At 33.8% G+C, this 26,056-nt stretch overlaps 5 protein-coding genes across 10 annotated transcripts; 3 read left to right on the forward strand and 2 right to left on the reverse strand.

Annotated features, from left to right (window-relative positions):
- Window positions 1–1,181: 1,181 nt before the first annotated feature.
- Window positions 1,182–6,706, reverse strand: LOC108196717 (DEAD-box ATP-dependent RNA helicase 6). Its single transcript, XM_017364126.2, has 9 exons — window positions 6,327–6,706; window positions 4,288–4,348; window positions 3,698–3,932; window positions 3,291–3,529; window positions 2,731–2,982; window positions 2,472–2,652; window positions 2,170–2,258; window positions 2,020–2,093; window positions 1,182–1,929 (listed from the first exon to the last, which is right to left on the reverse strand). The coding sequence occupies exons 1-9, from the start codon at window positions 6,530–6,532 to the stop codon at window positions 1,851–1,853; spliced, it is 1,416 nt and encodes a 471-aa protein (XP_017219615.1). The 5' UTR covers window positions 6,533–6,706; the 3' UTR covers window positions 1,182–1,850.
- A 2,964-nt stretch (window positions 6,707–9,670) lies between these two features.
- LOC108225093 (LIM domain-containing protein WLIM2b) lies at window positions 9,671–11,386 on the forward strand. The gene is made up of 5 exons (XM_017399911.2): window positions 9,671–9,987; window positions 10,229–10,325; window positions 10,444–10,466; window positions 10,574–10,663; window positions 10,903–11,386. Exons 1-5 carry the CDS (start codon window positions 9,850–9,852, stop codon window positions 11,206–11,208), a joined length of 654 nt encoding a protein of 217 aa, XP_017255400.1. The 5' UTR covers window positions 9,671–9,849; the 3' UTR covers window positions 11,209–11,386.
- A 693-nt stretch (window positions 11,387–12,079) lies between these two features.
- LOC108205053 (uncharacterized) lies at window positions 12,080–17,413 on the forward strand. 5 transcript variants are annotated; one of them, XM_017374821.2, is made up of 15 exons: window positions 12,080–12,504; window positions 12,723–13,113; window positions 13,210–13,350; window positions 13,429–13,561; window positions 13,646–13,763; window positions 13,849–13,947; window positions 14,085–14,372; window positions 14,449–14,556; window positions 14,830–14,901; window positions 15,538–15,624; window positions 16,298–16,369; window positions 16,466–16,549; window positions 16,712–16,819; window positions 16,919–16,987; window positions 17,142–17,413. In XM_017374821.2, exons 1-15 carry the CDS (start codon window positions 12,280–12,282, stop codon window positions 17,217–17,219), a joined length of 2,073 nt encoding a protein of 690 aa, XP_017230310.1. In that variant the 5' UTR covers window positions 12,080–12,279; the 3' UTR covers window positions 17,220–17,413. The 5 variants fall into 5 exon arrangements, 2 of the variants coding, with proteins under 2 accessions (XP_017230310.1, XP_017230309.1); XR_010288276.1 differs by having other exon boundaries at window positions 12,723–13,350; window positions 16,758–16,819; window positions 17,142–17,250; XM_017374820.2 differs by having other exon boundaries at window positions 12,723–13,350.
- A 1,400-nt stretch (window positions 17,414–18,813) lies between these two features.
- LOC108209770 (tetraspanin-10) lies at window positions 18,814–22,770 on the forward strand. Of its 2 annotated transcripts, none has more exons than XM_064086145.1 (11): window positions 18,814–19,255; window positions 19,734–19,846; window positions 19,968–20,022; window positions 20,133–20,188; window positions 20,597–20,644; window positions 21,266–21,314; window positions 21,426–21,509; window positions 21,591–21,658; window positions 21,918–22,043; window positions 22,124–22,199; window positions 22,390–22,770. In XM_064086145.1, the coding sequence occupies exons 1-11, from the start codon at window positions 19,202–19,204 to the stop codon at window positions 22,657–22,659; spliced, it is 999 nt and encodes a 332-aa protein (XP_063942215.1). In that variant the 5' UTR covers window positions 18,814–19,201; the 3' UTR covers window positions 22,660–22,770. The 2 variants fall into 2 exon arrangements, with proteins under 2 accessions (XP_063942215.1, XP_017236391.1); XM_017380902.2 differs by having other exon boundaries at window positions 18,830–19,255; window positions 22,484–22,770.
- Window positions 22,771–23,189: 419 nt separating this feature from the next.
- LOC108209698 (salutaridine reductase) lies at window positions 23,190–25,278 on the reverse strand. Its single transcript, XM_017380789.2, has 5 exons — window positions 24,969–25,278; window positions 24,650–24,893; window positions 24,318–24,386; window positions 23,750–23,938; window positions 23,190–23,675 (listed from the first exon to the last, which is right to left on the reverse strand). The coding sequence occupies exons 1-5, from the start codon at window positions 24,998–25,000 to the stop codon at window positions 23,298–23,300; spliced, it is 912 nt and encodes a 303-aa protein (XP_017236278.1). The 5' UTR covers window positions 25,001–25,278; the 3' UTR covers window positions 23,190–23,297.
- Between the last annotated feature and the right edge of the window lie 778 nt (window positions 25,279–26,056).

A 26,056-nucleotide genomic window follows, 5' to 3' on the forward strand; every position in this document is an offset into this window, starting at 1 on the left:
ATGAACCGCGGATCATATTCGGTTATTCGGGTAGGATCATATTATGAAAAGTTATATGAGCCCGAATCTGAGCGGGTATAGGTGTGCTCGTATCCGGGATCATATATTATACGGGCTTAATTTTTCCGCCAGATTTGGATCGTTTTCAAAACGAATATGAGACATGTATCATATTTTCGAGCCGGATATGAGCCGAGGCACCGGATAGTCCGTATCGATTTACAGCCCTAGATCTGATTCTGCAAAGGCTGACAAAAAGCTAGGAGGACACTGAGGAGCTTCTTTAGTAGTTGAGCCTCGGATAAGGTACCTAAGTACTGGATGGTCTCCGCAGCTTTTGTGCACAAACTTCCTTCTACAATAATTACATCGACCCTGGTCTCCGGCTAATAAGTACCCACTCCGTGTATATATTCTGCAAATTATATTTTATAAATTTTCTTCAATTATATAAGATATATGTTAACTTTTATTGAAGTATGTCATGATTATTAAAGAACATGAAGTATAGAAATATTATGTTTCGTATGTGTTGTATATATGTTTTTTTTATATATTTTTTCATAAACTTTTTAAATACCTAAGTTTTCTCATTACTGAGTTTACTCATATACGGGCTTGTTTGCCGTGTGTCTGAGCCTACTTGGGCCCAACCCATCATGGCTAACACATGTATTAGTTGTTGGGCTTGATACATCTCTTGCATATTGGCCTATTGGTAAACAAATGACAATATTGATTATTAAATCCATTTATTTTATCTTTTTTAAATATAAATCACTTATTTATTTCAAGAGCTAGAGGAGGCTGCTCCTAACTAAAAACAGTTTTGTAATCAAAATATGTTCAAGAAAAATGTTTTTGATATTCATCAAATAATTTTACACATTTTTAGAAGAAAAAAAGCCTCCAATTATACTAAGCATAGCACGAATCTAAAAAATTGACCAATTTAATTCCTAAAAATCAAATACGATAACTAATTACCGACATGGAAGTAATTGATATAAATAAAATATATCAATTTACAGCTTCCAAAAACAATAGCATCAGACTTTAATTAATTACACAGGTATTTCAACTGTAAATTTCAGAACAGACTATTAAAAAAATTCATTAGCAAACTAGAAAAGACAAGTAGCTAATAGACAGAATATCAACCATAAAATAACCAAATCAAATACTAAAATCATCATTCTTTGAAACAAAATAAGAGTTGTAATGTTATTGTACAGCTCTTGGAATTCTGTAACTATGTCTCGTATTGCTATCTCCTCTGAAACTTGAAATCAAGCGATACAGATCACTTGGCCGTTTGCCAAGAACTACCATCCGTGCATGAATTACGATCTAAATAAGCGACCATCCTTTACATATGTAAAGGTCCTATCTCTTCTGAAACTTGAAATCAAGAGATATAGATCACTTAGCCACAAACAGGGTCAATATGACCATCCCACCCAATAACTAACATCCATGAACAAATTACGATCTAAACAACTGAACATCCTTTACATATGTAAAGGCCCACAATAATCCAGAAAAACAAAAAGAAATAAAAAACCAAAAAAGAAAGTCTCCGGCAAAACCAGCCATACCGGCTTCACAACCCAAAGTCATATGATTTGCTTCTGTCTAATTTTCTCCTAGAACTACAAGTTGACTGCTTCCATGTTGACAATCTAGTGAAGTGCAGACGAAGATATATGTTTGTTAAAGAGAACAAGGTATCACTGAGCATCAGGAGGTTTGTTAAATGTTTCCATTAGTATCATAGTACGTGTGCAAATGGCAGGAATGCTGTCAGCCTGTCACATTTGCGTCTTTCTAAAGCCACTGTTGAGCTTAAATCACCGACAGTAGACCGCTTGATCTATTGCCGGAGGAATTTGTTTAATTTCGGTGCCAAGCTCTTTCTCAATATTATACCTAAAAAAGACGATATTTAAAAGGTGTTTTAGGAAGGTAAGACTCTGACAGAATGATCCTTACAGTAAATACAGAAGATAATGTACATACATATTGAAGCGGTCTTCGTAAGTTATCAAATTCACGGATAAACCTAGATGTCCAAACCTTCCTGAACGACCAACCTGAAGCACAAACCAACAGCTGTCAGAGTAATGATAAATCGTCAACTCTCATGACATTTTAATGCATACAACATACCCTGTGCAGATATGTCTCTGATGTCCTTGGAAAATCAAAATTTATGACGACATTGACTGCTTGGATGTCTATTCCTCTCGTAAAGAGATCTGTTAAGAAAAATTGTTTCAACAAATTTAAACTGAGAAGAAACAAGCTGCAAGAAGATTTCATACTTCGCAATATAGAAATTTCCATGAATGTCATAGCTAACCCTCAATGTCTCAAATAAGTGACTAGCGTATACTGAACACTGCAATGGCTATAGCCTATACTGAACAAAGCTATTTAAAAAGTATGTCAAAATGGCATAATATACATACCAGTGCACACAAGATTTCTGCATGCACCATTCCGAAAGTCATGAAACACTCTGTTGCGATGATCTTGCAGCATCTTAGCATGAATATAAAAGCAAGAATAGCCCAGTTCTGTGATTTTCTTGGCCAACAGTTCAACTCGACTCACAGAGTTGCAGAAAATAATTGATTGGTTGATTTGTAGCTGTACATAAAGCAATCGATGCATAAGACATACACTCAAACGAATTGGCTATAAACATGCTCAAAGTTTGGATCTAACCTTTGAAAATAGAGTATTGAGACAGTGGATCTTCTGTCTTTCTTCTACAAAAGCGTAATATTGTGTGATACCTTTAAGGGTCAGTTCATCCATCAGATTAATGACATACGGTGTTCCTAAATATCTGTCCTTAAACGCTTTGACAGTAACCGGAAATGTAGCAGAGAACATTAATATTTGTCGATTCTGGGGAAGGTAATCAATTAACTCCTTTACTGAAGGCTCAAACTCCGGTGACAGCAGCTTATCAGCCTGGGAAGGAAAGAAAAGCAAATTTAATTCTCACAGAGGCAAAAATTCATATATAGAAAGCATTTTTTACCCGAAAATATTTAAACATAAACTTTTAAAAAGTAAATTAAGGAAAGAAAGCAGATCTCAAGTAACTTTATGTTGTTTGATAATCTTCACCAGCTACGTTGAAAATTTCAGCATTACAACTTCTTCAAATATTATAGAAAACACAACTTCTTCAAATATTATAGAAAACACACGCAGTCATTTTTAGAGTGAATAACTAAGTAGTGCACTTGAAACTTTCATCATAAACTAGAACATACCTCATCCATAACTAGCATGGAACATTCATTCAACAAGCAGACTCCCTTTTTTGTCAGATCCAATATTCTTCCAGGTGTTCCAACCAGCAAATGGACATGTTGATACAAACGCATAATATCATCCTTCAGACTGGTTCCTCCAGTAGTGACCATCACTTGAATTTTTAGATGTTTCCCAAGTTCTTTGCACACTTGGGATGTCTGAAGGGCTAGCTCCCTAGTCGGGACTAGAATAGCAACTGCAAAATATTTAAAGCACAAGTTAGAGACTACTTGATGTACAGTAAGGTATGGTTCGCATCACTAGTACAATAACCAAAGCTGAGTTGGAGACTTTCTATTGTCCTATATACACAAGCAGCAAAACAACCAAAAGAACATATGCCAGTTATCAAAAACACATATACCTTGAATAACATTCTTATCTGAGTCTATCTTTTCAAGTGCAGGAATGCAGAATGCAGCAGTTTTGCCAGTTCCATTTTTTGCTCTAGCAAGGATATTACTTCCAGTAAGGGCTATAGGTATGCTTTCTTCCTGGATAGGTGAAGGCTTATCAAATCCTTTCTCATATATACCCATGAGCAGCTCTCGTTTCAAGAAATAGTCCTCGAACTCATTTCCTTTGGTGGCAGTGACATCCTGAAATAGAGCCAAGCAAAGTTTAAGCCAGACAGAAATGCAAAGGGTCGTGTATTTTACTTCCCTTACACAAATGTTCAAGAGACTAAAGTTCTGATTTCATAATTTTATCAAAGTATGTGATGTTGTGGACAGAAAACACAAATAGTAACATTGTCAAATGTAAACATGCTTCCTGGTGCACATCAATTATTTGAATGCATTAATGAATTAACCCAACTTTGCCTTTACAGTTAAAATGTAAAATTGGTGTGTCAAAGTGATCATGGTCAAGGTTTTTACTCCACAACCATGGGCATATTTAATTTACAATCATGCAAACAAAGGCTTAATTAGTTTGAGTTTCCAATTATACCTCTGTCTTGTAACGATTGTCAGGTGGTGGTTTCTTTACTTGAGCTTTCCAGTCTTGAGAGCTGATCTCCAATTAAAGAAGGAAGTGTCAAGTTATGAGTAAGTATAGGCCATAAAGTGCAGCGTAAGAACACAACAAATATACAACATTAAAGTTTTTGGCAAATAAAACAATTGCAAGAAGCCAACTACCATGCAACATAATTTAATCCTAGTAATTATAAATAAGATCACAAAAATATCAAGTGTTGGCAGATACAAAGAAGGAAGAATATATTATTAATTCACATAACAATTTATAACTTACCTTTACGGCTCCATGAAAATTAAAGGGAAGCATATCCCTCAACGATAAGAGTGTTTCTAAGAAAGAAAGCAACAGTTTAACCTAATTCCCTCAACCCCGCGCGCGCAAAGGCGGAAAATGTTTCATTTCATTTATCGAATCTGACATGCATTTTAATTTCAATCAACTTAAGGAATCTCTATATATAGTGGTAACCTACATGCTTAAAGAAATGGGACTACCCCGCTTCAGTTTGTAGGAACAGTCCAAAATTACAGACAATTTCGAAAGATAACATCAGATGTAAATGACCTTGGCACATCTATGTGACACGCGGGTTTTTAATACGTATACCATGAAAAGTAGTAGATCATGTTGGTCACAAGTAAGCAAGTAGTTTTGTACTTCACCAAAAGCCAAAAGGTAGACTTAAGTTCATTACTATATTAAATTATAGATATGGCATTCCTTATATGCTGAAAGAATGCACGAGATTAGGAATACTTCTGACTTTACATTATCACAACGATGAAAATACAATCTTATTAGCAAACCCATAAACTCTGTTTACTGGACCTGACACGGCATGATTACTCTTACTGCAACATGTTTAAAACATACAACACACCTTCTCACTTATTTTTCAACAAATGAAATATGAGCTTCCAAAAACATATTACAGCTGCATCATATCAAACAAATTAAGCATCACGTGAAGTATTTCATCTATTTACACCAGACACACATCAAGAAGCACAGAATATCGTATGCATTAAATACCCGCCATCTAAATAGGAATAAGCACTTAAAACCTACCTTTCCTGTCGGGAGTACCGACACATATAGGCCTAGTCATATCATCTTGCAATAAAAATCTACAAACCCTCACATAGTTATGCATATACACACATGTTCTTGAAAAATTCTCATCTTTTCAAGATAAAACATTACAAAACACACACACATTTCTCGATAAATTCAATCTTTTCAACGTTAATACACTGCAATTTTCTTTACACACACAAATATACACACGTTCTTCACAAATTTTTATCTTTTCAAGATTAAACATCACGAAACACAAACATTCTTAATTTAAAACTGAGCATGTCTACCTGTTCATTCACTGTTGAGGGAGTATTACCCAACGGGTTCACACCAAACGAGCTGTGCTACCATTTGGATGCATTGCATAATTCCTGGCTACACAACATTAAGAATTAGAATAATGGTCATTTATAGAGAATAATACATAAATATGAGAAAAATTGAAAGCACATGTACGTAAAAGTTGGAGATATATGATCAGGTAACTGAGGTATGATACATATCTCCGACTTCTAAGTATACCTGCTTTCAGGTTTTCTCATATTGATGTATTATTCTCTATAAATTGACCATTATTCTAGTTCTTAATGTTGTTGTGTAGCCGGGAATTATGCAATGTGATCCAAATGGTAGCAGCTTGTTTGGTGTGAACCATTGGATAATACCTCAACAGTGAATGAACATGTAGACATACTCAGTTCCAAATCAAATTAAGAATGTGTGTGTTTTGTGATGTTCAATCTTGAAAAGACCAAAATTTATCAAGAACATGTGTACTTTTTTTGTGTGTGTAAACAAAACATGATAACATAAAAGGCACCTGAAATCACCCTTAAAAAAACCCAAAAAGACAAAAACATAAAAAACAAATCTTTACATAAATCAAGAAAAGACAAGAAACCAAGAAATGGGTATAAGAAATGTACCCAGAATCATTGTGGGCCTGAGCCTGAAAAGTGTTGCCACCCCTCCTTTCCCCGGGCCCACCTGGCCTTTTCCTCAACCAAAGCTGCTGATGCTGATTATTCTGCTGCACACCTGGCCTCTGCTGATAATAATTTGGGCTTCCACGAAAAACCCCACCACCCCTGGTGCCTCTAAACCCTGGCTGATACCTCCCCTGATTATTCATCACAAAAAAATGTTTTCCTGAATTCAAAGAATGCAAAAAGATGGGATTTTTAGGGGTGAAAAGAGAATTCAAGAGAAGGGTTTCAACAAGATTTGGGGTTTTGGCTAGAGGGTTTTTGTTATGGGAAGAATGGGTTCTGAGCAATGAGACACACTTGCTTGAGAAGGGTTTTAACACTGATTGTGTATTTATATTGTTTTGTGGGCCGCATGGTGTCCGATTCTAGAGTTTTCCATATTTTGGGTTTTTGCGATAATAAATTCGTTGGATATCTTTTGATTTCAATAAAGATCTGAATTGATGTCGAGTATTTTTCTTGATATCTTTGTTGAATGCGGCAGATAAGATTGGGATATAAATAATCAAGATTACTATTATTTTTTTGATATCAAGATTACTATTATTAATAACATTTTGATGATAAATTTTAAAAAGTTTGAATATTAAAATATCGAATTATGTAATATAAAATTTATGATTTCGCTCTGGTATATGAGATTCAATAAAATTGATCGTACCAAATCACAAACTAACCGATATATAATAGTATAATAGTATTGTACAAATTTATTAGATGTATTTTAGATTCAGTTCTCCTATGAATATTAAGGTATTATTGACATCTTTTTTTTTCCGTATAAAAATTTGTTAGTAAATATTTATTGATAAGAAAAAATATTCAAATATCTTATCAAACTGCATTTTATGAGAAAGTAATAGAATGTGTGTCCCGTGGAGTCATATTCCACATAAAACCTCTTAATTTTAGAACTTTAGAACTTTCATTAAATGACAATATTTAATTTCATGATTAATGTAAAATTTCCAAAATTATATAATTCAATCATATAATTGTGTACTGCTGCAGAATATTTGTTAAAGATCTTCAATACAAATTACTACGTCGGAATATATATTAATATAATTAAAAAAAATTTATAGTATAATATTTTAGTAGGAAAATACGTCATACTGCTGCGGGGACATATATTAATATAATTAAAAATGATTTTACAAATTGTAGGAAAATACAAATTATGCATATACTACTGCGGGACATATATTAATATAATAGAAATGATTTTATAATGCAATACATTTGTAGTAAAATGCAAATTACTACGTCATACTGCTGCAGAACATATATTAACATAATAAAAAACAATTTTATAATGCAATATTGTTATAGGAAAATACAAATTACTACATCATACTGCTGCAGAACATATATTAATATAGTAGAAATTTATTTTATAATACAATATTTTTGTAGAAAAATACAAATACTGTTATAGCACGTAAATATTATACACTAATATGATTTAATAATTATACCGATACTGTTGTAGAACATAGGAAGCATGTTATCAACTAATATAACAAGTGATTTGATTAGAAGATAATAATTAAATTTTAACACATATAATTAGAGCATTTAATGCATTCATTAATTACTTATAATCAAGTAAAAAAAGATACTAATATTGATTTAACAATAATCTAATGATTCTATATGAGTTCTAAGTTCTAATTTAAACGGGTTCTAATTTGAACCTCACTCTACGTATATATATGAATTATGTATGTAAATATTCCAATCATATACTTGCGATTTTCAGGATTGTAAACAGAAAAAAATGGTTAATAGCAAATATGAGAACTAGCTTGAACGTGGGTAGAATATCACGAAAAATATGAGACGAAGAGTGATGTAGAAAAAAAAGTTACCTTATAAATTTTTATAGATAGTGTTGTTATCATAATCATACTCGTTATTGTTGTTGATCCTTTTATGATTATTATTCGCTGAGTTTTAGTTTTACTTTTCGTCTTTTATCTTCACATACGCTTGTATATTTTATGGATATAAAATTTATTTGTACATATCTTCCATGGATTTTAGTTAGAGAATACATTTATGACGAGATTTCTCTCAATAATACTTTACAATATTATACATTTTATTGAAGAAAAGAAATTGCTGCCAACAATTTTTTCAGAACAATTTGAAAATCCTTTTGCGTGATCTGTAATGCCAATGTTGTGTTTGGTTGGGGTGAATAATTCCGGAAGAAATGTAATGAAAAATGAACTATATTATGAGCAATTGTTAACAAATTTCATTCATTTATCCATTTTATTCCTTACATTATGTGCTGAAGATCATACCTTCAATTTCTCCATTCTCTCCTACCCCCAATTTCTTCTCAAATTTCATTATATCAATTTTGCACTCACTTATATTTATTTCAAAACTTCCCTCCTATCTCTATTAGTTTCAAGTAATTTTACTCATTTCATTCCATTCCATTCTCCCTAACCAAACACAACACAAGTACAGTAAAAACTCTATAAATTAATAATGTTGGGACCGGAGAAATTTATTAATTTAGAGAGTTATTAATTTATCGATAAATTAATAATTATTAATTTAAGGAGTTTCTAACCGATTATACTGTAAATATCAAACAAAATGGTAAATTCGTCTATGCCTCTTAGAATTATATTACTACGAATCTTGGGACTTAACATAAATTAGTAACTACTGTGTTTATATGTATTGGAAATCAATAATGACTTTTTGAAATAATGTACAATAAATGTAAACAGGAGGAATAAATGTGTTCAATGTATAGTATTCTTAAAGTAAACTTCTATGAATTATTAATTTATGATTTTTTTGGGACCGAAAATTATAAAAGGATTTCCCGAAAAATTATTATCTTATTATTTTATCGAGTTTTTCAATTTTTTACATCGGCCCAAGTCAGGACCAGACAAATTTATTATTTTAGAGAGTTTATTAATTTACCCGATATTAATTTAAAGAGTTTCTACTGTACCTGAATTCATTCTACGAATATAAATTTATAATTCTATTCAATATAAATATAATAAATCTGGGATATATCAATATAAATATTATAGATCCCCATATAAATCATTTCAGAAGAATTACGGCTTTTCCTGAACGGTAATCTTTCGTTAATTTTGTCACTCACAGAGATAGCTTATCGTACTTAAGAAAAAGATCAACCACTAACTATTATCCTACAAAAATGGCGTTTCCAACAGTATTTCTTCGACACTCATTCTCTATCCCACATATTTTCTTACCCTTCATTCCTTTTGAGGAGAAAGACCAAAAATAGAAATGTCCTTAGATTGCAGGAATGGAAGGTTAAAGATGACTACAAAAAATGCAAAAAAGCCATTATGGTGCAGTATTTGTTTTCCCCCCTTAATTAAGTCCAGATCAAAATAATCTTCTGGTTTGAGTTTGAAAGTTCTTGGATTGAAAAGGGATTTGTCTGAGGATGGCGGCGTTTAGTGGTACGACAGACAAATGCAAGGCTTGTGACACAACAGTTCATTTCTTTGAGATGATTTCTGCTGATGGAGTTCCTTATCATAAGAATTGCTTTAGATGCAGCAACTGCAAGACCAGGCTTTCGGTATTAGATCACATTCCCATCCCTTCCTTCCTTAAGATATATGCATATGTAATATGTTGTCGGGTTTTTATAATGACCTTGAGTATCTGTGCCTGACACGTGACACTTAGATGATTAAGAGGTATATAGGCATTTGGTAGTTAGGCCAAAAATGCTGATTTTGCGAAATTTTGACCACAATTGGATATGCATTCGCATCTCAAATATGGATTTCATGTTGATTTTATTTTTGTCGTGGCAGATGAGCAACTATCATTCCTTGGAAGGAAATTTGTTCTGCAAAGCGCACTTTGAGCAACGCATAAAGGAGACTGGGATTGTTCCTAGGACTGTTTTATGTGAGTGATTTCAATCTTTTCTTGATCATGTTTTCTGATGCCAATTTCAGATTTTGGCCCTGTAATGTTTTTGTCCTACTTTTGGGTCTCATTTTTATTTATTTGTTTTTTCATGCAGCTGGGAATAAGCAAGACATGATGGTAAGTGACCATCCTAGCTAGGTGTTCTTGTTCTTGAATTTTTCTTCTGATATTAACCTTGTATTTTGTAATATGATTAATATGTTTGCTTGTTTTGATTGAGTTAGACCAAGACACCTAGCAGAGTCTCAGCCATGTTCACTGGTACACAAGAGAAATGTTCTGTTTGTAAGAAAACTGTTTACCCACAAGAGAAGGTTCTCCCTCCCTCTCTCTCTCTCTCTCTCTCTCTCTCTCTCTCTCTCTCTCTCTCTCTCTCTCTCTCTCTCTCTCTCTCTCTCTCCCCCTCTCCCCCTCCCCCTCTCTCCCTCCCTCTCCCTGTCCCTCTCTCTCTCTCTCTCTCTCTCTCTCTCTCTCTCTCTCTCCCTCTCTCCCTCTCCCTCTCCCTGTCCCTCTCTCTGCTTCTCTCTGATATATTCACTTCTGCTATGAACAGGTGACAGTGGAGGGAGATTTTTTCCACAAGATATGTTTCAGGTGTGCCCATGGGGGGTGCAAGCTGAACCCATCCAACTACGCAGCACTGGATGGAATCATATACTGCAAACCACACTTCTCTCAGTTATTTAAAGAGAAGGGCAGCTATAACACACTAAACAAAACTTCCTCTATAAAGAGAAGTGAGAGTGCTGATGAAGCAACATTAGCTGCAGAAGTTGATCAAAAGCCAGCTGAAGAAGAAAATGCTGAAGCTGAAGCTGAAGCTGAAGCTGAACCAGAACCTGAAGCAGAAGCAGCTTAATCCACTCATTCTACTAGCCTCTCTACAGTCTTGGGGTGCATTCATTCCCCCAACTTCCAATTTTGTTTGCATTGTTTGTACCAACCAAATACTTTGGTTCTTGATTTGCATGAATTTTAGAAAAATATATAATATACTCTCCTCTCTTTATATAAACTTTTACTGTCAATTTGACATTATTTTGGCCTTCTGTGAGAAAGGAAAAATAAAAGAAAAATCGACACCTAATTATTTGAATACATTTATTACAAATTGTCAAACGTTAAGGTTATTCGTTCGGTTTTCATTTTAAAATTATTTGTTAAAAAGATAAAATTATAATCATTCTTTTTTAATATTCAAATAAAAAGACAGTTATGACTTATGGATAGATTAAAGAAGGAGTTATTATCTTTCAAACTAGTTTAATCTCATATTTATAAATTTGAAAATGTAGTTATCATCTTGAAATTCGACGTGAACTATAATCATCAAATGTAATCGATTTTGGTTCGAGCATGGATCATTATTCATTTGAAAATTTATTCCCACTGTCTTGTTCAAGATTTACTAGAGTAAATATAGCCTGGACAAAATATATAAATTTTATAAAAAAAGTGATTACTAATTATTTTATTTAAATTAATGTAGTGAAAAATGGATATCACAAATAGCCAGTGAATTGTGCAGCAATTAACAAGATAATTAAGGTTAACTAGAATGATTAATCAAATATATTAAAATAATATTATAATATATAATTATTAAATGTTATATTAGGTTACAGAAATATATATCAAATAATCAGATTTAAAATTAAATAATTTTTTTTCTGACAATGACAAGTAATCATGTGAGTTTTGGTAATTTGTTTTGACAAGAAAAGAACAAAGGCCCAAATTTTCAATTTCTTTCTTTGATATTTCTAGAGGATAACAAGGCCACAAAAATCCCCTCCCCTCCATTTTCTGCACTACGCTCACAGATTTATCTGCACAAAATCTTAAAAATAAATTTCCATCATAAACCCTTTAATCTGAATGCTCTGTTTAGCTAAACCCCACTGATGAGTTTAGCTTGGATTGCTCAAAGATGGAAGCTTTTTCATTCAAACCCACAATTGGTAGCATCAATACTTGTGACGCTGGATTGTTAGTCCCTTCTTTTTCAACCCCCAAAAAGCTTTCTTTTTACTGGAAATTCAAGAAAGTTGGGATCTTTGCTTGTAAAGATGGAGGTGAAGTTAATGGGGAGGATGGAATGAGGTTTAAGGTTGGAAAGATGCTTAGTGATGACCCTAAACTTGCTCTCTCTAAGGTACCCCTACACTCTCTCTACTGTCTGTGTTTGTGTGAATTGTTTGTGTGTGTTAGAGAGAGAGAGATTGACAATTTGTTTGGTTGTGTGTGTGAGAGAGAGAGAGAGAGGGAGAGAGCGATGGAGGGAAAGAGGGAGAGAGAATGTGATAATTTGTCTGTGTTTGTACTATTTGATATGAATTTTTAGTTTTTAATGCATTGGAATGTTTTTTTCAGATAATTGGCCGAAATTCAAACCGAGATATATCTAATTTGGGAATTGAGAAATTGTTATACAAGAATAATGATAAAGAGTTGAGATATAGTAGAGAGGTAGTTTCCAAGAAAGGTGTTAATCTCGAAGTTGATGATAAACCAAGCTTATCTAGTGTTAAGAAGCCAAGCCTACCAGTTCTAAATGCTGTGGATAATAGGATAGGCAGTGTTCCTCATGTTATATTGCGGAAACCACCTGCAGTACTGGAAGATGATACTGGGAACAACAATTTGTTGAAATTCAAGATTCAGCCAAATTTGTCATTGACTATGGGGAAAGGTAAGGCAAAGGAGAGGTTTAGTGATTTCACCTTAGTAACGAAGACTGAGGCTGTTACTTCCATCGATCACGGTAAACATGAATATTTTGTGAATACAAGTGCAATAGCTACCAGTGATTTCCATAAAAACAGCATAAAAATCGACTCACAGTCTGCTTCAAAATCAGACAATGTGAAAGCCAATGGAAAGTCTGTGCTGTTAGATATTAACCATGAACAAAACTCTAGTGAGGAACATAATGTATCAACCTCTGTTGAAGATCTCTCAGTAGTTGGTGATTACAGCCAATTCAATGATTCTCTAGCAGGTAAGAGGTAAAGAGCTATACTGCATATGGATTGTGTTGAGTTTTTATTTAATTGACGTCTTCTGTGGTTTTTCCAAGGATCGCAGCCACTTCAACAAAGTGATATAGGGTCCTCTTTGAAAACTGATCCTAGTGTCGAAAAATCTAAGGAACAACTAGTAAATGCAAGCAGCAGTACGTATAAGGAAGCTACACTGCATAAACCAACAAGGTACTGAAGGAACGATCTGTACAATTCGTTTATTAATCTTTAACCAGTTATACCTTCATCACTCATGGACTTGCGGTTTTGCAGATTAGATCAATCTGTGAGACCCGCCTCAAGTGCTCTAGCTGATAAAAAGCTAGTTAGGAAACAAACAAAATTTGACAGTGCTGTGCTTAGGGACCTCCCTATATCATCACCTAATAATGTATGATTTGCATCAGCCTTTTAATCCGTGTACTTTAATTGACCTATATCTTATTATTGAGACTGGAATTGATTTACATATGTAGGAACTTGAAGATATAGACTGGACAGCAGCCGAAGATCTGGTGAAGACTGGACATAGAGATGAAGTGGAATTGATAAGTGCTAGTACACGGGGATTTGTTGTATGTAACCTCTGGACATAGTTTACCACGATTGTTACTGTGACAAGGATGGTTTATATATATAGTATCTAGTCCTATGTCCCTTTTTATATTTCTGTTTATCTTTTCCTTTTTAATTTTTTGGAATTGTTTTGCAGGTATCTTTTGGCTCTTTAATTGGATTTTTACCATATAGAAATCTTGCACCTAAGTACAAGTTCTTCGCCTTCGAGACATGGTTGAGATATAAAGGCTTGGACCCAGCTATGTACAAGCAAAGTCTAAGCGTAATTGGAAATTCTAAAGATACAAGCAAGGCTACTGCTCTGTATTCTAGTTTAGACATACAAATTGATCCGGAAGTTACAAGCAATATGGAGCTTGAAGAACTGCTTACAATTTATGATGACGAGAAGTTCAACTTTTTGACATCCTTTCTTGACAAGGTCTGTTTAATTTCATTTGATCCTAAATTGATAAGCATTTTTCTCTGTTAATATTAAATATTGCTAATTTTTGCAGAAACTTAAAGTTTATGTTATATGCGCGGACAGAAAATCAAGAAGGCTATTATTTTCTGTGAAAGCAAAGGAACAGGAAGAATCAATTGAAAAAAAGAGAAACCTTATGGTAACATAACGTTCTCCTATATAGCCTAGTGGCATATGTTTTTGGGTTGTATATATAAATATTACTATTAGTTGTCTCATCATCTTTAACAAAACTTTAATATGAGTATGTAATATCAGTTTTAGATGCTATTCCTCCAATATTTTGTAGCATGACTCTGTTTTGTTCTCTCAAATTTTATTCTATCGTTGTGGCTTCTTATAATTCAATGTTTATTTTTCCTCAGCGATGAAGAGTTTTATTCCTAAACTTGTATTGTACTGTTCATTTCAGGGAAAACTGACTATTGGAGAAGTAGTGAAATGCTGCATAACAAAGATTACGTACTTTGGTATATTTGTTGAGGTACTGTCCATCAAATCTGCTTCTTGTGTTGTTCAATACATTGTAAACATTGGAGTATTCACATTTTCAGCTCTGTGCCACCTTTAGTTGATAGAATTTTTTGCAAACAAAACACTAAAGGAAGCAGTATATGGGTATTAGGATTTGATTTTTTCTTATTACTTTTTATAATCAAAATGATTCATAAAATTCTCCCGTGTATACCCGGAGGAGATATTACATAGAAGAAGCAAAGGCGAGCACAAAAATATGACTAATGAAAATCAATCAACAAAAAGAAAGGTTACTTAGGATATATGCACCAAGGGAAATTCTGGAGAAAAAGAAAAAACTTGTGCTGTTGTTTCTGTGGTTCTGTGAATTCATTAACAAAATTTATATAATATATGATGAAAATACTGGATTTGAAGTCTTCTTTCACATAGATAAGTGCAATCATTCATGTATGTGTATTTGTTTCTCCAAAAACTTGAGTTCTGATTACAAATTGTGTTAGGATCCATCTGTTATACACCCCTTTGCATTGCTTTTCATAGTCCCCAGATATATATATGTTACAATGAATTCAAGACTGTAAGATGATCATCAGTCAAAAGCTTATTGCAGAGCAGGACTGATCTAAGCATTTTAATATAGGTTGAAGGAGTTCCTGCAATGATTCACCAGACAGAAGTTTCATGGGACGCTAATGTAAATCCAACTTCATATTTCAAGATTGGCCAGGTATTCGTTTGTGTTTGCTTTTAATATCTAGTACAAAAATATAATTTTTTTAGCTCTCCTAGAAATTAGGCACGGGCTTTGCAAAATTTATGGTATTGTTCAGTGTAGCTGGATGATGGTAGAGGCCATTGTACTTGCCAAAGTATGCATACACTATGTGCCTATGTGTATGCTACTTGTTAGTTAATGTTAACATGATTAAATTTAACTTAATCATCTTATAAATGCATATTTGCTAAAAGTTTGTCAGTAGAAGGATGATATTTCAAAATTTAAATTGCTGATCAATGCGTACAAAGACAAAATTTAAGCCATTAATGAAAGCGTTATTAAGGACTTGATATAGTGGTCACTGTCACAGATAACTATAATGCTTTTATGTAGTTTGAGAGGAGCGACCGTCTATGATGGTGAACAAGTGAGGGAAACAAGTCGTCAAAACCGATTGAAAATGATAAGGGATGAACCCATCATTAGGACATTAACGAAAATGTGTAATATCAATTGAACATTAATTAATAACTTATTGTTCGGCAAAAAAAAAATAAAAATTAATAACTTATTGTATACTCTCAACCATATTTGATATTCTTATTTGCGCATTTCTATTACTTTTCAGAACATAGTATTTTGTAAAATCCAGGCCATGTTTAAGAGTTCTTTTTGCTTGCAGATTGTGGAAGCCAAAGTTCACCAACTAGACTTTTCACTTGAACGAATATTTTTATCATTGAAGGAAGTAGTGGTAATCTGGCTTTATGAGCCTAATAATTTCAGAAAATCCATTGGCGATTAATTGTATATCTAGGCAGTGACTTAATACTTGTCTATCATTTTGAAGCCAGATCCACTGACTAAAACCTTGGAGGCTGTAGATCATGTTACACAGAGCAGTGAATCAGCAACAGCAGAAGCAGATACTGAGGTAATCACTTCATCCTTGTGCATTTTTCTCTTCTGGTTGCATGTGAGGTGCATCAGTGATTGGACGATATATGCCCATTTTACATGCATGTCAAAAATTATTAATTGTTTATAGTTTATGTTCTGTAATGAGCTGATAATAATAAATCACAAAACACTCCAGTGGACTGAAATCAAAAAACTATTAAAAGAACTACATCAATTTGAAGGGATCGACTCTGTTTCAAAAGGTCGATTTTTTCTGAGTCCTGATTCCACCCCAACATTTCAGGTACTTATTCTCTCTTTTTTCCCAGATTAACAATGTAACTACGTAACAAGTTACTATTTTAGAAACATTAATTTACAATACAGATGATAAATATTCCAGGTTTATATGGCGTCCATGTTTGAGAATCAATTCAAGTTGCTTGCTCGAGCTGGAAACAAAGTACAAGAGGTATATATATGTGTTCAGTATTTTGCTTTTAGTATTATATCAAGCATCATCGTAGACGTCCCTTGTTGACTTTTGTCTTCTATGACATTCAATTGAAAACTTTTATTTTCGGAGAGCAAGCAAGATAAGTTGCGACATGTAATCATATTTGCAGGTGATAGTAGAAACATCATTGGACAAAGAAGACGTGAAATCTGCAATTTTGACATGTACTAACAGGCTCCATAGCTGAGTAATGTGTTAAATAGTTAGTTTATTGTTCTTATTTGTGTGTCCCTATTATATATATACAGCATATATAAAAAAAATAGAATCATTCTTTCGATAGAATTACACGTCTCATCTTTGCTCCAGTCTCCTTTACGTTCTAATTGTCAGAGAACTTAGAAATTTTAATACGAAGCTCCTCCCTTGTTCTCCAGTTCACCACCCTTCTTCGTCTTACCTCGCTATGAATATGATCAATTATTGTTATATAGTTGGCAATTTAAGAGACACACATTTGTTGTGAAGCAATAATATCACAAGTTGATGACCTTCACATTGAAGGCCTGCTAGATCGAATTTCAATATTGTTGGTTGTAGCATTAAAACTCTGTTACATGTTTAAGGTACAAGTGTTATTTACTAGACAGTTGATGTCGAAAATTTCTCGAAAATCTCCAAATATATTCAAGTATTACCAAATTCAGTAATATTTGCGAGTATTACTAAATTTAGTAATATTTACTCGCTCACAAATATATTGAAAAATCATGTATTATATATCCCGATCAGTCGTAATTCCGTTAATAATGATGGTCCCCGTATTTTCTAGAGCAGAAGCCGCAATGTTATTAGTTCACTGCTGCTTTACGATTAAGATTGAGCACACTCCATTGTGTCCAATGTCGTTTCTTCACATTTTATCAATCATTTGTGTATTATTTACTTGTGCTAGAGTCTAAGGGCAGACTCGTAAATTCACATTATTATCATGATATAATAATAAAATAATTAATTGAAGTACAAGCATTTCAAATAAATAAGAAATATTATATCCAAAAAGAACCTTAACAAACATCTCCAGAAAGTTTGTAACAAAATAAAGCTCGAAAAAGGTGTCTTTTCCGGAAAAAGACACAATATCATGTTCATATCGAATCATTACTATGCAACGAATTTCTAACGAACTATTTTGTCCAGCTTTTTTTAGCGGAAAACTGTCAAAAATAATACTCCTTCCGTCCCCCTGAATAATGTATATTGGGGGACGGGAACGCGGCACGAACTTTAATGAGTTAATTTATGGTGAAAGAAATTCTCAGTTCTCCTGTAAAGTGTAGTTGTGTAATTTTTTTTTTAATTTTTTTTTCTGAATTAAAGTTTGGATGTTATATTTTTATTCAGAAAAAAAAATCTCAAAAATAAGTTACGGAACTACTCCCTCCGTCCCTTCCATTTCTTTACACTTTCCTTTTTGGGGTGTCCCATCCAATTCTTTACATTTCAAAACTTACCCAAAATAGTCAATGGGTCCCACCACTTCTTCACCTTTCTTTCCTTTTCACACTACTTTTACTCCACTATCTTCTTTTAATAAACGTCGTTTTAAAAAGTAAAAATCATGATTAATCATAAATTTCTGCTTTATCAATTTATTAATTATATTGTGATTTAACTGAAAATTTCTGATTTTCAAAAAATTAATGATAAATTTTTAACAAATCCTAAATTGATAGATTAATTAATTAATTAATTCTGCCCGATCTTTATAATCATGATTATAGAAAACAAAATCCGAAAAAACATGTACTTGAAGCTTGTACACAAGTATTTCCTTAAATCCTTCTCCGCTTTGTCGTGTCGTGTTTGATGGTAATAAACCAATTTTGAACATGATCCATGTGCCCCCCACATTTCATACTTCCCAAAATGCCCTCATCTCCCCCACTTTCTGCCATTCTTGCCCTTCCCTTTCCTTCCAAACTTCATTAACAGCTGCCTCCCACTTCACCTCTTCTTCACACAGAAAGAGAGACAGAGGGAGAGAGAAAGAGAGAGAGAGATTTATGTGCGCCCACTAGCTCTTTTGTTTATTTATCTGAGTTGTGTAGAGAGAGAGAGAGAGAGTGGGAGAGAGAGGGGTTTATATGCACCCACAAGGTGTTTTGTTTATCATCTCTCCGAGTCGGGGTTATTCTTGAATAGAGAGAATCAAGAAAGCAAGTGAAGATGAGTGCAGGAACAAGCACTTTTATTATCAGATGGATCAACTTTCTCACATTGGTAATTTTACTTCTATTTTTTACTTAGTTGCACCACCCCTTTTCTTATTTTTCCCTGTTTCATTGTTAATTTACACTGTTTACACTCATAACTATGTTTCTTGGCCACATATATGAAACTTGTATTGAAGCTTGGTTCTTGTTTTGTGTTTTTGGGATTGTTTGAATCTTTGATGTTGTTTATATGATGCCGTTTCTTTAATGGGTTTCTATGTATTTCGAAAAATCTGTCGAATTTAGTTATGTTTTGTTATTGATAAAATTGCAATCTCTAAGCTTATTTTAAGTGTTTTTTTGATAAGTCAATACAAATTTAAAAGCTGTCAAACTTAGTTAAGTTCTAATGTTAAAAAAATTGTAATCGTGATAGTTTTGAGAATGATATATTTAAAATTTGAAGGAAGTGGCGATAGAAGTTGTTGCATTGTTCTAGATGTTTGTCCACTTATGCATTATGCTTTAAATGTTTTGCTATGTAGTTATTGGCTGTAGGTGTCCTGGGTTTTGGGGTGTGGATGAGTATGCATCACGACAGCTGCCGGAAGTCTCTCACTCTTCCTGTTCTAGGCCTTGGCGCAGTAATCTTTTTGATGTAAGCTTCTGCATTTGCCTACAAATTTTTCCTCTGTTCCAAAATAGTTGATCAGTTGATAATTATAGAGTTGCTTTTCGCTAGTATCATGACAAATTTTCTGTTTTTGATCTGGTTTCAGATCTATTATTGGATTCTTGGGTGCCTGGAAGAAGAACTCCATATTGTTATGGATTGTATCCTTGTAATTTCTATGTCTGGTATAAAAGGATCTGATTTTATGCTGTTGTCAATCTTTGTTTGTTATCTCTTTAGTTCCAGTTGTCCTTGACCTTTTCTGTTGCAGTACCTCGTCATGCTCTTTCTCGTTTTGGTTGCCATCCTGGTTTTCACAGTCTTAGCGTATGTGTTGCTCATTAAATTTTTCCCAGTACTGCTAAAAATTTATTCTGCAGTCTGCACTAATTGTTTTCTTTGTTCATGCTCATATATTGAACTAAAAGAAATTATGGCATATAGTACATAATTTACCATTTCTGCATAGAAATTTGAAGGAGAACTGCATATTTTCTTAGTATTGTAGTCAACTTTATGTTAAGCTACCATTGCCTATGCTCTTATAAATCTGTCCATCCTTTCCGTATCAAAGTGATTGACTTTTGTAATGACAATCAAATCCTGATGAAATAGCTTATTAGCTCCGAATAAAAACCCGCCACCAAATTTGTCACATATATAAGGTTGTGACTGTACCTTATTGTATGTTATGTAATGAATTGATAATTGATATTTTTTTTTATTATGTTTCAGGTTTATTATAACAAATAATGGCTCTGGGCATACTGTAAACGGTTTGAAGTAAGTTAATGCACTCAGCACTCTTTATATGTGCGCATTTGGCCTAAAAATGTATTACTTCTCAGTTATTCTTGTTCAATAAATACTGCTTAATGAACAGGCTACCTTGAAGTATTTATTGAACTAGAATAACAGTAACTTGTACGACAGACCTATAAAAACTAACAGGCCTGTTACTGTTATTCTTCTATAGGTCTGTCGTCCCACCTTGCATTTTTCAAATCTTTGCAAGGTTGAAACAAGATGAAACTCTACAGTAACAAATACTAGCACAACAAAATACCAAATAACCAGTCTTGAGTATTTGAACTTAATTGGCAGTTTAAATTTCAGCTAAAATTTTAGACATCATCCATTTAGCACTTTCAGAAGACCAGTTCAATCCTAGGCCTATGAAAATTTCATAATTCCCATGTTTGCGTCCATTTGTGTTCTGCTAGACACACTTAAAATCTTTTTGACATATGAGTAGCCTTTTTCTCTCAAGAACATACTTCAAATATTCATGAGTTCCTAACAGCTTCAAAAAAATAAAAAAAATAATCAGTTTGAAAATTTTCAATAAATCTTCAGTTGCCCGGATAATATTTGATTCTTGGCTGTCATGGCTTTATGCCTTAGGTACAAGGAGTATGAACTTCATGATTACAGTTCGTGGTTTTTAAAACAGGTAAGCTGTGCTCGGATATATCAATCAGACTGAAACTTTTAGGACGGTTATTATCTCTTATCAGCAACAAAAAGTTTGTCACTTACATTGTTTACTTTGCTCAAATCTCAGTTGAACAGTACACATAATTGGAAGAAACTGAAAAGCTGTCTCATTAAAGCTGATGACTGCAATAACCTGTCAAAAAAATATAAGGTCCATACGCCAAGTTTAAGTTTCTGATGACTGTAGCTTCTTCTTTACTTATAGATCTTGATCACTGGTTGTTTATTGCAGAATCTGAAGCAATATAAATTAGCGAAATTAACTCCAATTGAAGCAGGATGCTGCCGGCCCCCATCGAAGTAGGTTCCTCTTATTATAATACAGTTTCCCATTTTCTAGCTTCATATTTACTGGATAGAGAGTAATGTTTCTGCAAGGATTATGCCTGATTTCTGTTTTCATAGAGGAGTACATGTGCAATCCTTGGGCACAACATTTTAGTTATACCAGCTTTTGTTGTTGCATTTCTCATACAGTCTGCCCCGAAGTTTAAATAATGGAAACCTATCATTATCGCAGGCTTTCAATTGTAATTTTGAATTCATTAATTTTTTTTAGGTGTGGTTATCTCGCTGTGAATGCTTCATACTATGACTTGAGTTTTCATCCAATCAGTGCTGATAAGGACTGCAAACTTTACAAAAATACCAAGAACATCAAGTGCTACAGTTGTGATTCTTGCAAGTAAGTATATTATCAAAGTTGTTCCATCTCTTAGTGATAATATGTTATAATATCTTAACTTGCTTTCTTATTTGCATCAGGGCTGGCGTTGCACAATACATGAAAACAGAATGGAGGGTGGTTGCCATCTTTAACTTGATCCTTTTTGCTGTCCTGGTAAAGCTCTCATTCTCATTGCATAAATGCATCCCTAATAGATTTATTGTTTAAGAAAAGTAAGAAGAATTGAAGGTGAAGTGGTCAATTGGTGAATCCCCCAGTTCAGGCCTAAAATTTGTAGGGTAGACATTGAATCTTCCACTGCCTGGATATATATGATATGCTACACACTTTACTGTTGCAAGAGCTGTCAAGTGTATTGTCTCACATTGTGCTTCCTACAATATTTCTCTTTAATTCTTCTCTGACCTTTTCTGACTCGAACTTTTGTGTGATGTCAGTCCATAATCTATTTTGTCGGGTGTTGTGCAAGACGAAATGCTTCAAGAAACCGCACAAAAGTTTGAAGGTTGCTTCCCCAGAAATTCCCAGAGGAAAAGTAAACTTTACTCTCGCCCCCTATCAACTTCTAATTATACCAGTCACTGCGACTACCTGTTTTTTAGTTTCACTATAGAGAAAATATATGATAGTTTTCATTTTCATGTCCAAGTCAGGGGTTTGTAAAGAAAATCTTTCTCTGACAATGTTTCCTTCAATATTTTTGCTCCCAGGTTTTAACTGTTTAGTTCAATTTCGTAGCATTACAAAGTCAAACTTTTAACTAGCTGCATCTTACAGTATTTTTACTAGCATACATTTGTAATTGCTTAATGATAAGAATAAGTCAATGATTAGGCTTGTAGATAAGAATTTGGAAGTTTTAAGTGTTAGATCAGATTTTCTCCCTCACAAATTTATGTATGTTAGTTTTTGAGATAAAAAGCCACTTTTCCCCTCACACTTAATCTATATAAAGAGTTTCTTTTTATATTTTCTCAACTTGTGTTAAAAATAAGCTGTCAAAATTAGTAGTAACTAAACCATATGTATATGAGAGCATTACTTTTTAATGTTGTTCCCCAGAGACAGACTTGTTAAGTAGTCCTTGAAACCCCACAAAGTAATACGGGACAACTCTAAACCTTTCTAAAACAAACACACGAATACAGACAATAACTACTGAACTAGCATAATAGAGATTGTGAATGAAGTTCTTATGAAAGATAATTAAAGATTCAATTTTTGTGATGTATAAGTAGCATCATTGGGCTACTAGAAAGTTGATGGTTGCATTTCCGAAAAGTAGATGCCGGAAGGACCATCATCTGGCAACAGTGCCACCATTGCAGGACCTCTAGCGCCTTCCTCAGCAGTGGAGGGTCCTGTTTCACTTGTAATATCTGTCTGGCAATAGCCTGGATGGACGCAATTTATAAGCATGTTGGGGTATTTTCTGGCTAGCAGTCTAGTATAGGCATTGATGGCTGCTTTAGAGATTTTATAAGCTGACACTAGAATAGGCCAACCATTAGCCTTCAAGTTGTTCTCCTTGAAATCCTTCAGAAACCACTTCAGAATCTCATCAATATTCTCCTCTGTTAAGGTCTCTATGTTATTCAACTCTTCTTTCACCTTCTCATTGTTTATCCACTGAAACAAAGAAGTAATTATGTCACATAACTTCTTTTGAGAGTATTAAATCAAGAATATATATATAGTGTTACCATTAGTTTGCCATATACTGATGTAACATTCACTATTCTTGCTGAATCGGAGAGCTGAAGCAGGGGTAACAGCTCAGTGATTACCCCTTTTGCTCCGTAGTAGTTTGTTCTGAGACAATCTTCTGCCAATTCATAGTTCTCTTCGAGGATTCCTTCTATTAAATGTGCATTCTCATCGATCACCTGCTCCTGTAGGAGTAAAATCAATCTGGTTACTTCTATTCGTGTTGTGACTTCTACAACTACAAAGTTTTCACAAGATAATCTTTTCATTTACGAGTTCTGATTTTTTTAATTTTTTAATTTTTTTTATGTTGTATTACAGACGCACACACAGTTCTACTGGGATTGAACCCCAGGCCTCTTAATACCAGAAGGATAGTGGTATCTTCTAGGCTAAACCCTTGTCGATGAGTTCTGTAGTTGAGAATTAATCCCACAATGTTTCATACGTAACGTACGGATAACTAAGCAAGTGAAAAAGACTAAATTTATTGTTTCATATGTAAATCCACACACAATGTTCATTTTACTTGATTGTTAGTTGCTTATGATTAGGTCTACTTACAAATCCTCCTCCGTCTTTAAATTCTTGGTGCTTTGCAATGACTAGTCCAGGAATTGCTGCATTATTCACCTGAACAAAATTCCCCGCTTATCAGTATTCAAGAAAGTGTAGGTATAAGCTGGTTTTTCAAGTAATATAGTAGATTCTATGACTAGTAGCAAGCAGAGACGGATCTAGCATGAGATTTCCCAAGGGTGGACCTAGCAAATTTTCAGATAATATCTATATATTGTCAAATAAAATTTTAGGAGGACATGTGTCCCGTGCTCTTTACTAGATCCGTCCCTGGTAGCAAGCTATCTATTCTGATTATTCTATATCATAACGCTTACCAGAATGTCAAGTTTTCCGGAACTGCTTTCTACATAGCTTGCTAGTGCTGCAATACTTGCCGGATCTGTAATATCTAGTTGATGAAAAACAACATCCGGGAAGCCAGAGCTTTCGAGTTTCTCCACAGCTTCTCTTCCATTCTTCTCGTTTCTTGCTGTTAGTATCACTCTAATGTCATTCGCAGCTAGCTTTTTGCATATCTCGAAGCCAATTCCTTTGTTTCCTCCCGTCACAACAGCACACCTGCACCAAGCAACTCGTGTGCTGAGCAGTGAAAAAGAATGTATAGAAATGAGTGAGACGGAAGAGTTGAATTACCTGTTACCTCTTGAATTGCTGCAGTCTGTCATCGTTCGTTATCAACTCGATACTCGAGGACTTCGTTTTTTATTCTTTCGGAAGCTTGATAGATCAAAGGAAGATCTTACATGAGAGTTGAGACGGGGGTCTCTTCTTAGCCTCTAGTTGCTGTGTGGCTCCTCTTGTTACCTTTGTTTCCCTCCAATGGCCTGCACAAAATGTGACAGCTTTGAAAACGATAAGTAGACGACAGTTGCGTAAAGATCAGAACAATACGAAGAATCCACTGGCGTGCTTGCAATTCCCAACAGGTGGACATCAAATAACAGAGTTAAAATTCTAATTTGAATAAGGGGTTTTTTCATGAATACCTAAAGTCCAAAATTGTTTTTGCAAAAATACTACATCATTTTTAAATGTTACCAAACTTTTGAAAATATTTTCAAAAATACTGTATGCAATCATATTCGCAACCCCTGCGGGCTAAATAACCGAAGTTGCATCTGGTTGCATACCGTATTTTCGCAAATATTTTTTACAAAGTTAGTATTTTTGTAATTTTTTTCAAAATATAGCAAAATTGCAAAAAAACTTGAAAAATGTAGTATTTTTGATAAATTCTCTTTGAATTATTTACTTTTATTTTTGTTGTTGAAATTTTACTTCATAACAATGGATATTATCCTTCTAAAAAACCACTTAATAGTACTTTCTTGTTCTTTTCCTACATGATTTTGAAAAAATATTGTAAACTAAGCCAACAAGGGATCTCTTAATCATCATTAAATTGGACTTGTCCATACATGATTCTAACATACCTGGTTTCTTCTGTTCATTAATAGGTACAGAGTACAGTGTTATTCAATAATTTTGCAGCAGCACTGTATGCATTGATTTGAATATCTACATGATCAAATGCTGTCAATGAGTGAAGTGCTTGGAAATACAGAGCTACATAGATGAACTGATTACCGGTAGATAGGTCGAAAAAGTATTATATATTAACGGTCTTTCTAATGTGTGCCCAAGGGCACACAATATACACTAAATTCTATAAAAATGAGCTAATTTGATTGGTGGAGTTGATGTGAATGCAGGGGGTCATT

This window comes from Daucus carota, chromosome 1 (genome assembly GCF_001625215.2).
Source record: "Daucus carota subsp. sativus chromosome 1, DH1 v3.0, whole genome shotgun sequence".
NCBI classification, from domain to species: Eukaryota; Viridiplantae; Streptophyta; class Magnoliopsida; order Apiales; family Apiaceae; genus Daucus; species Daucus carota.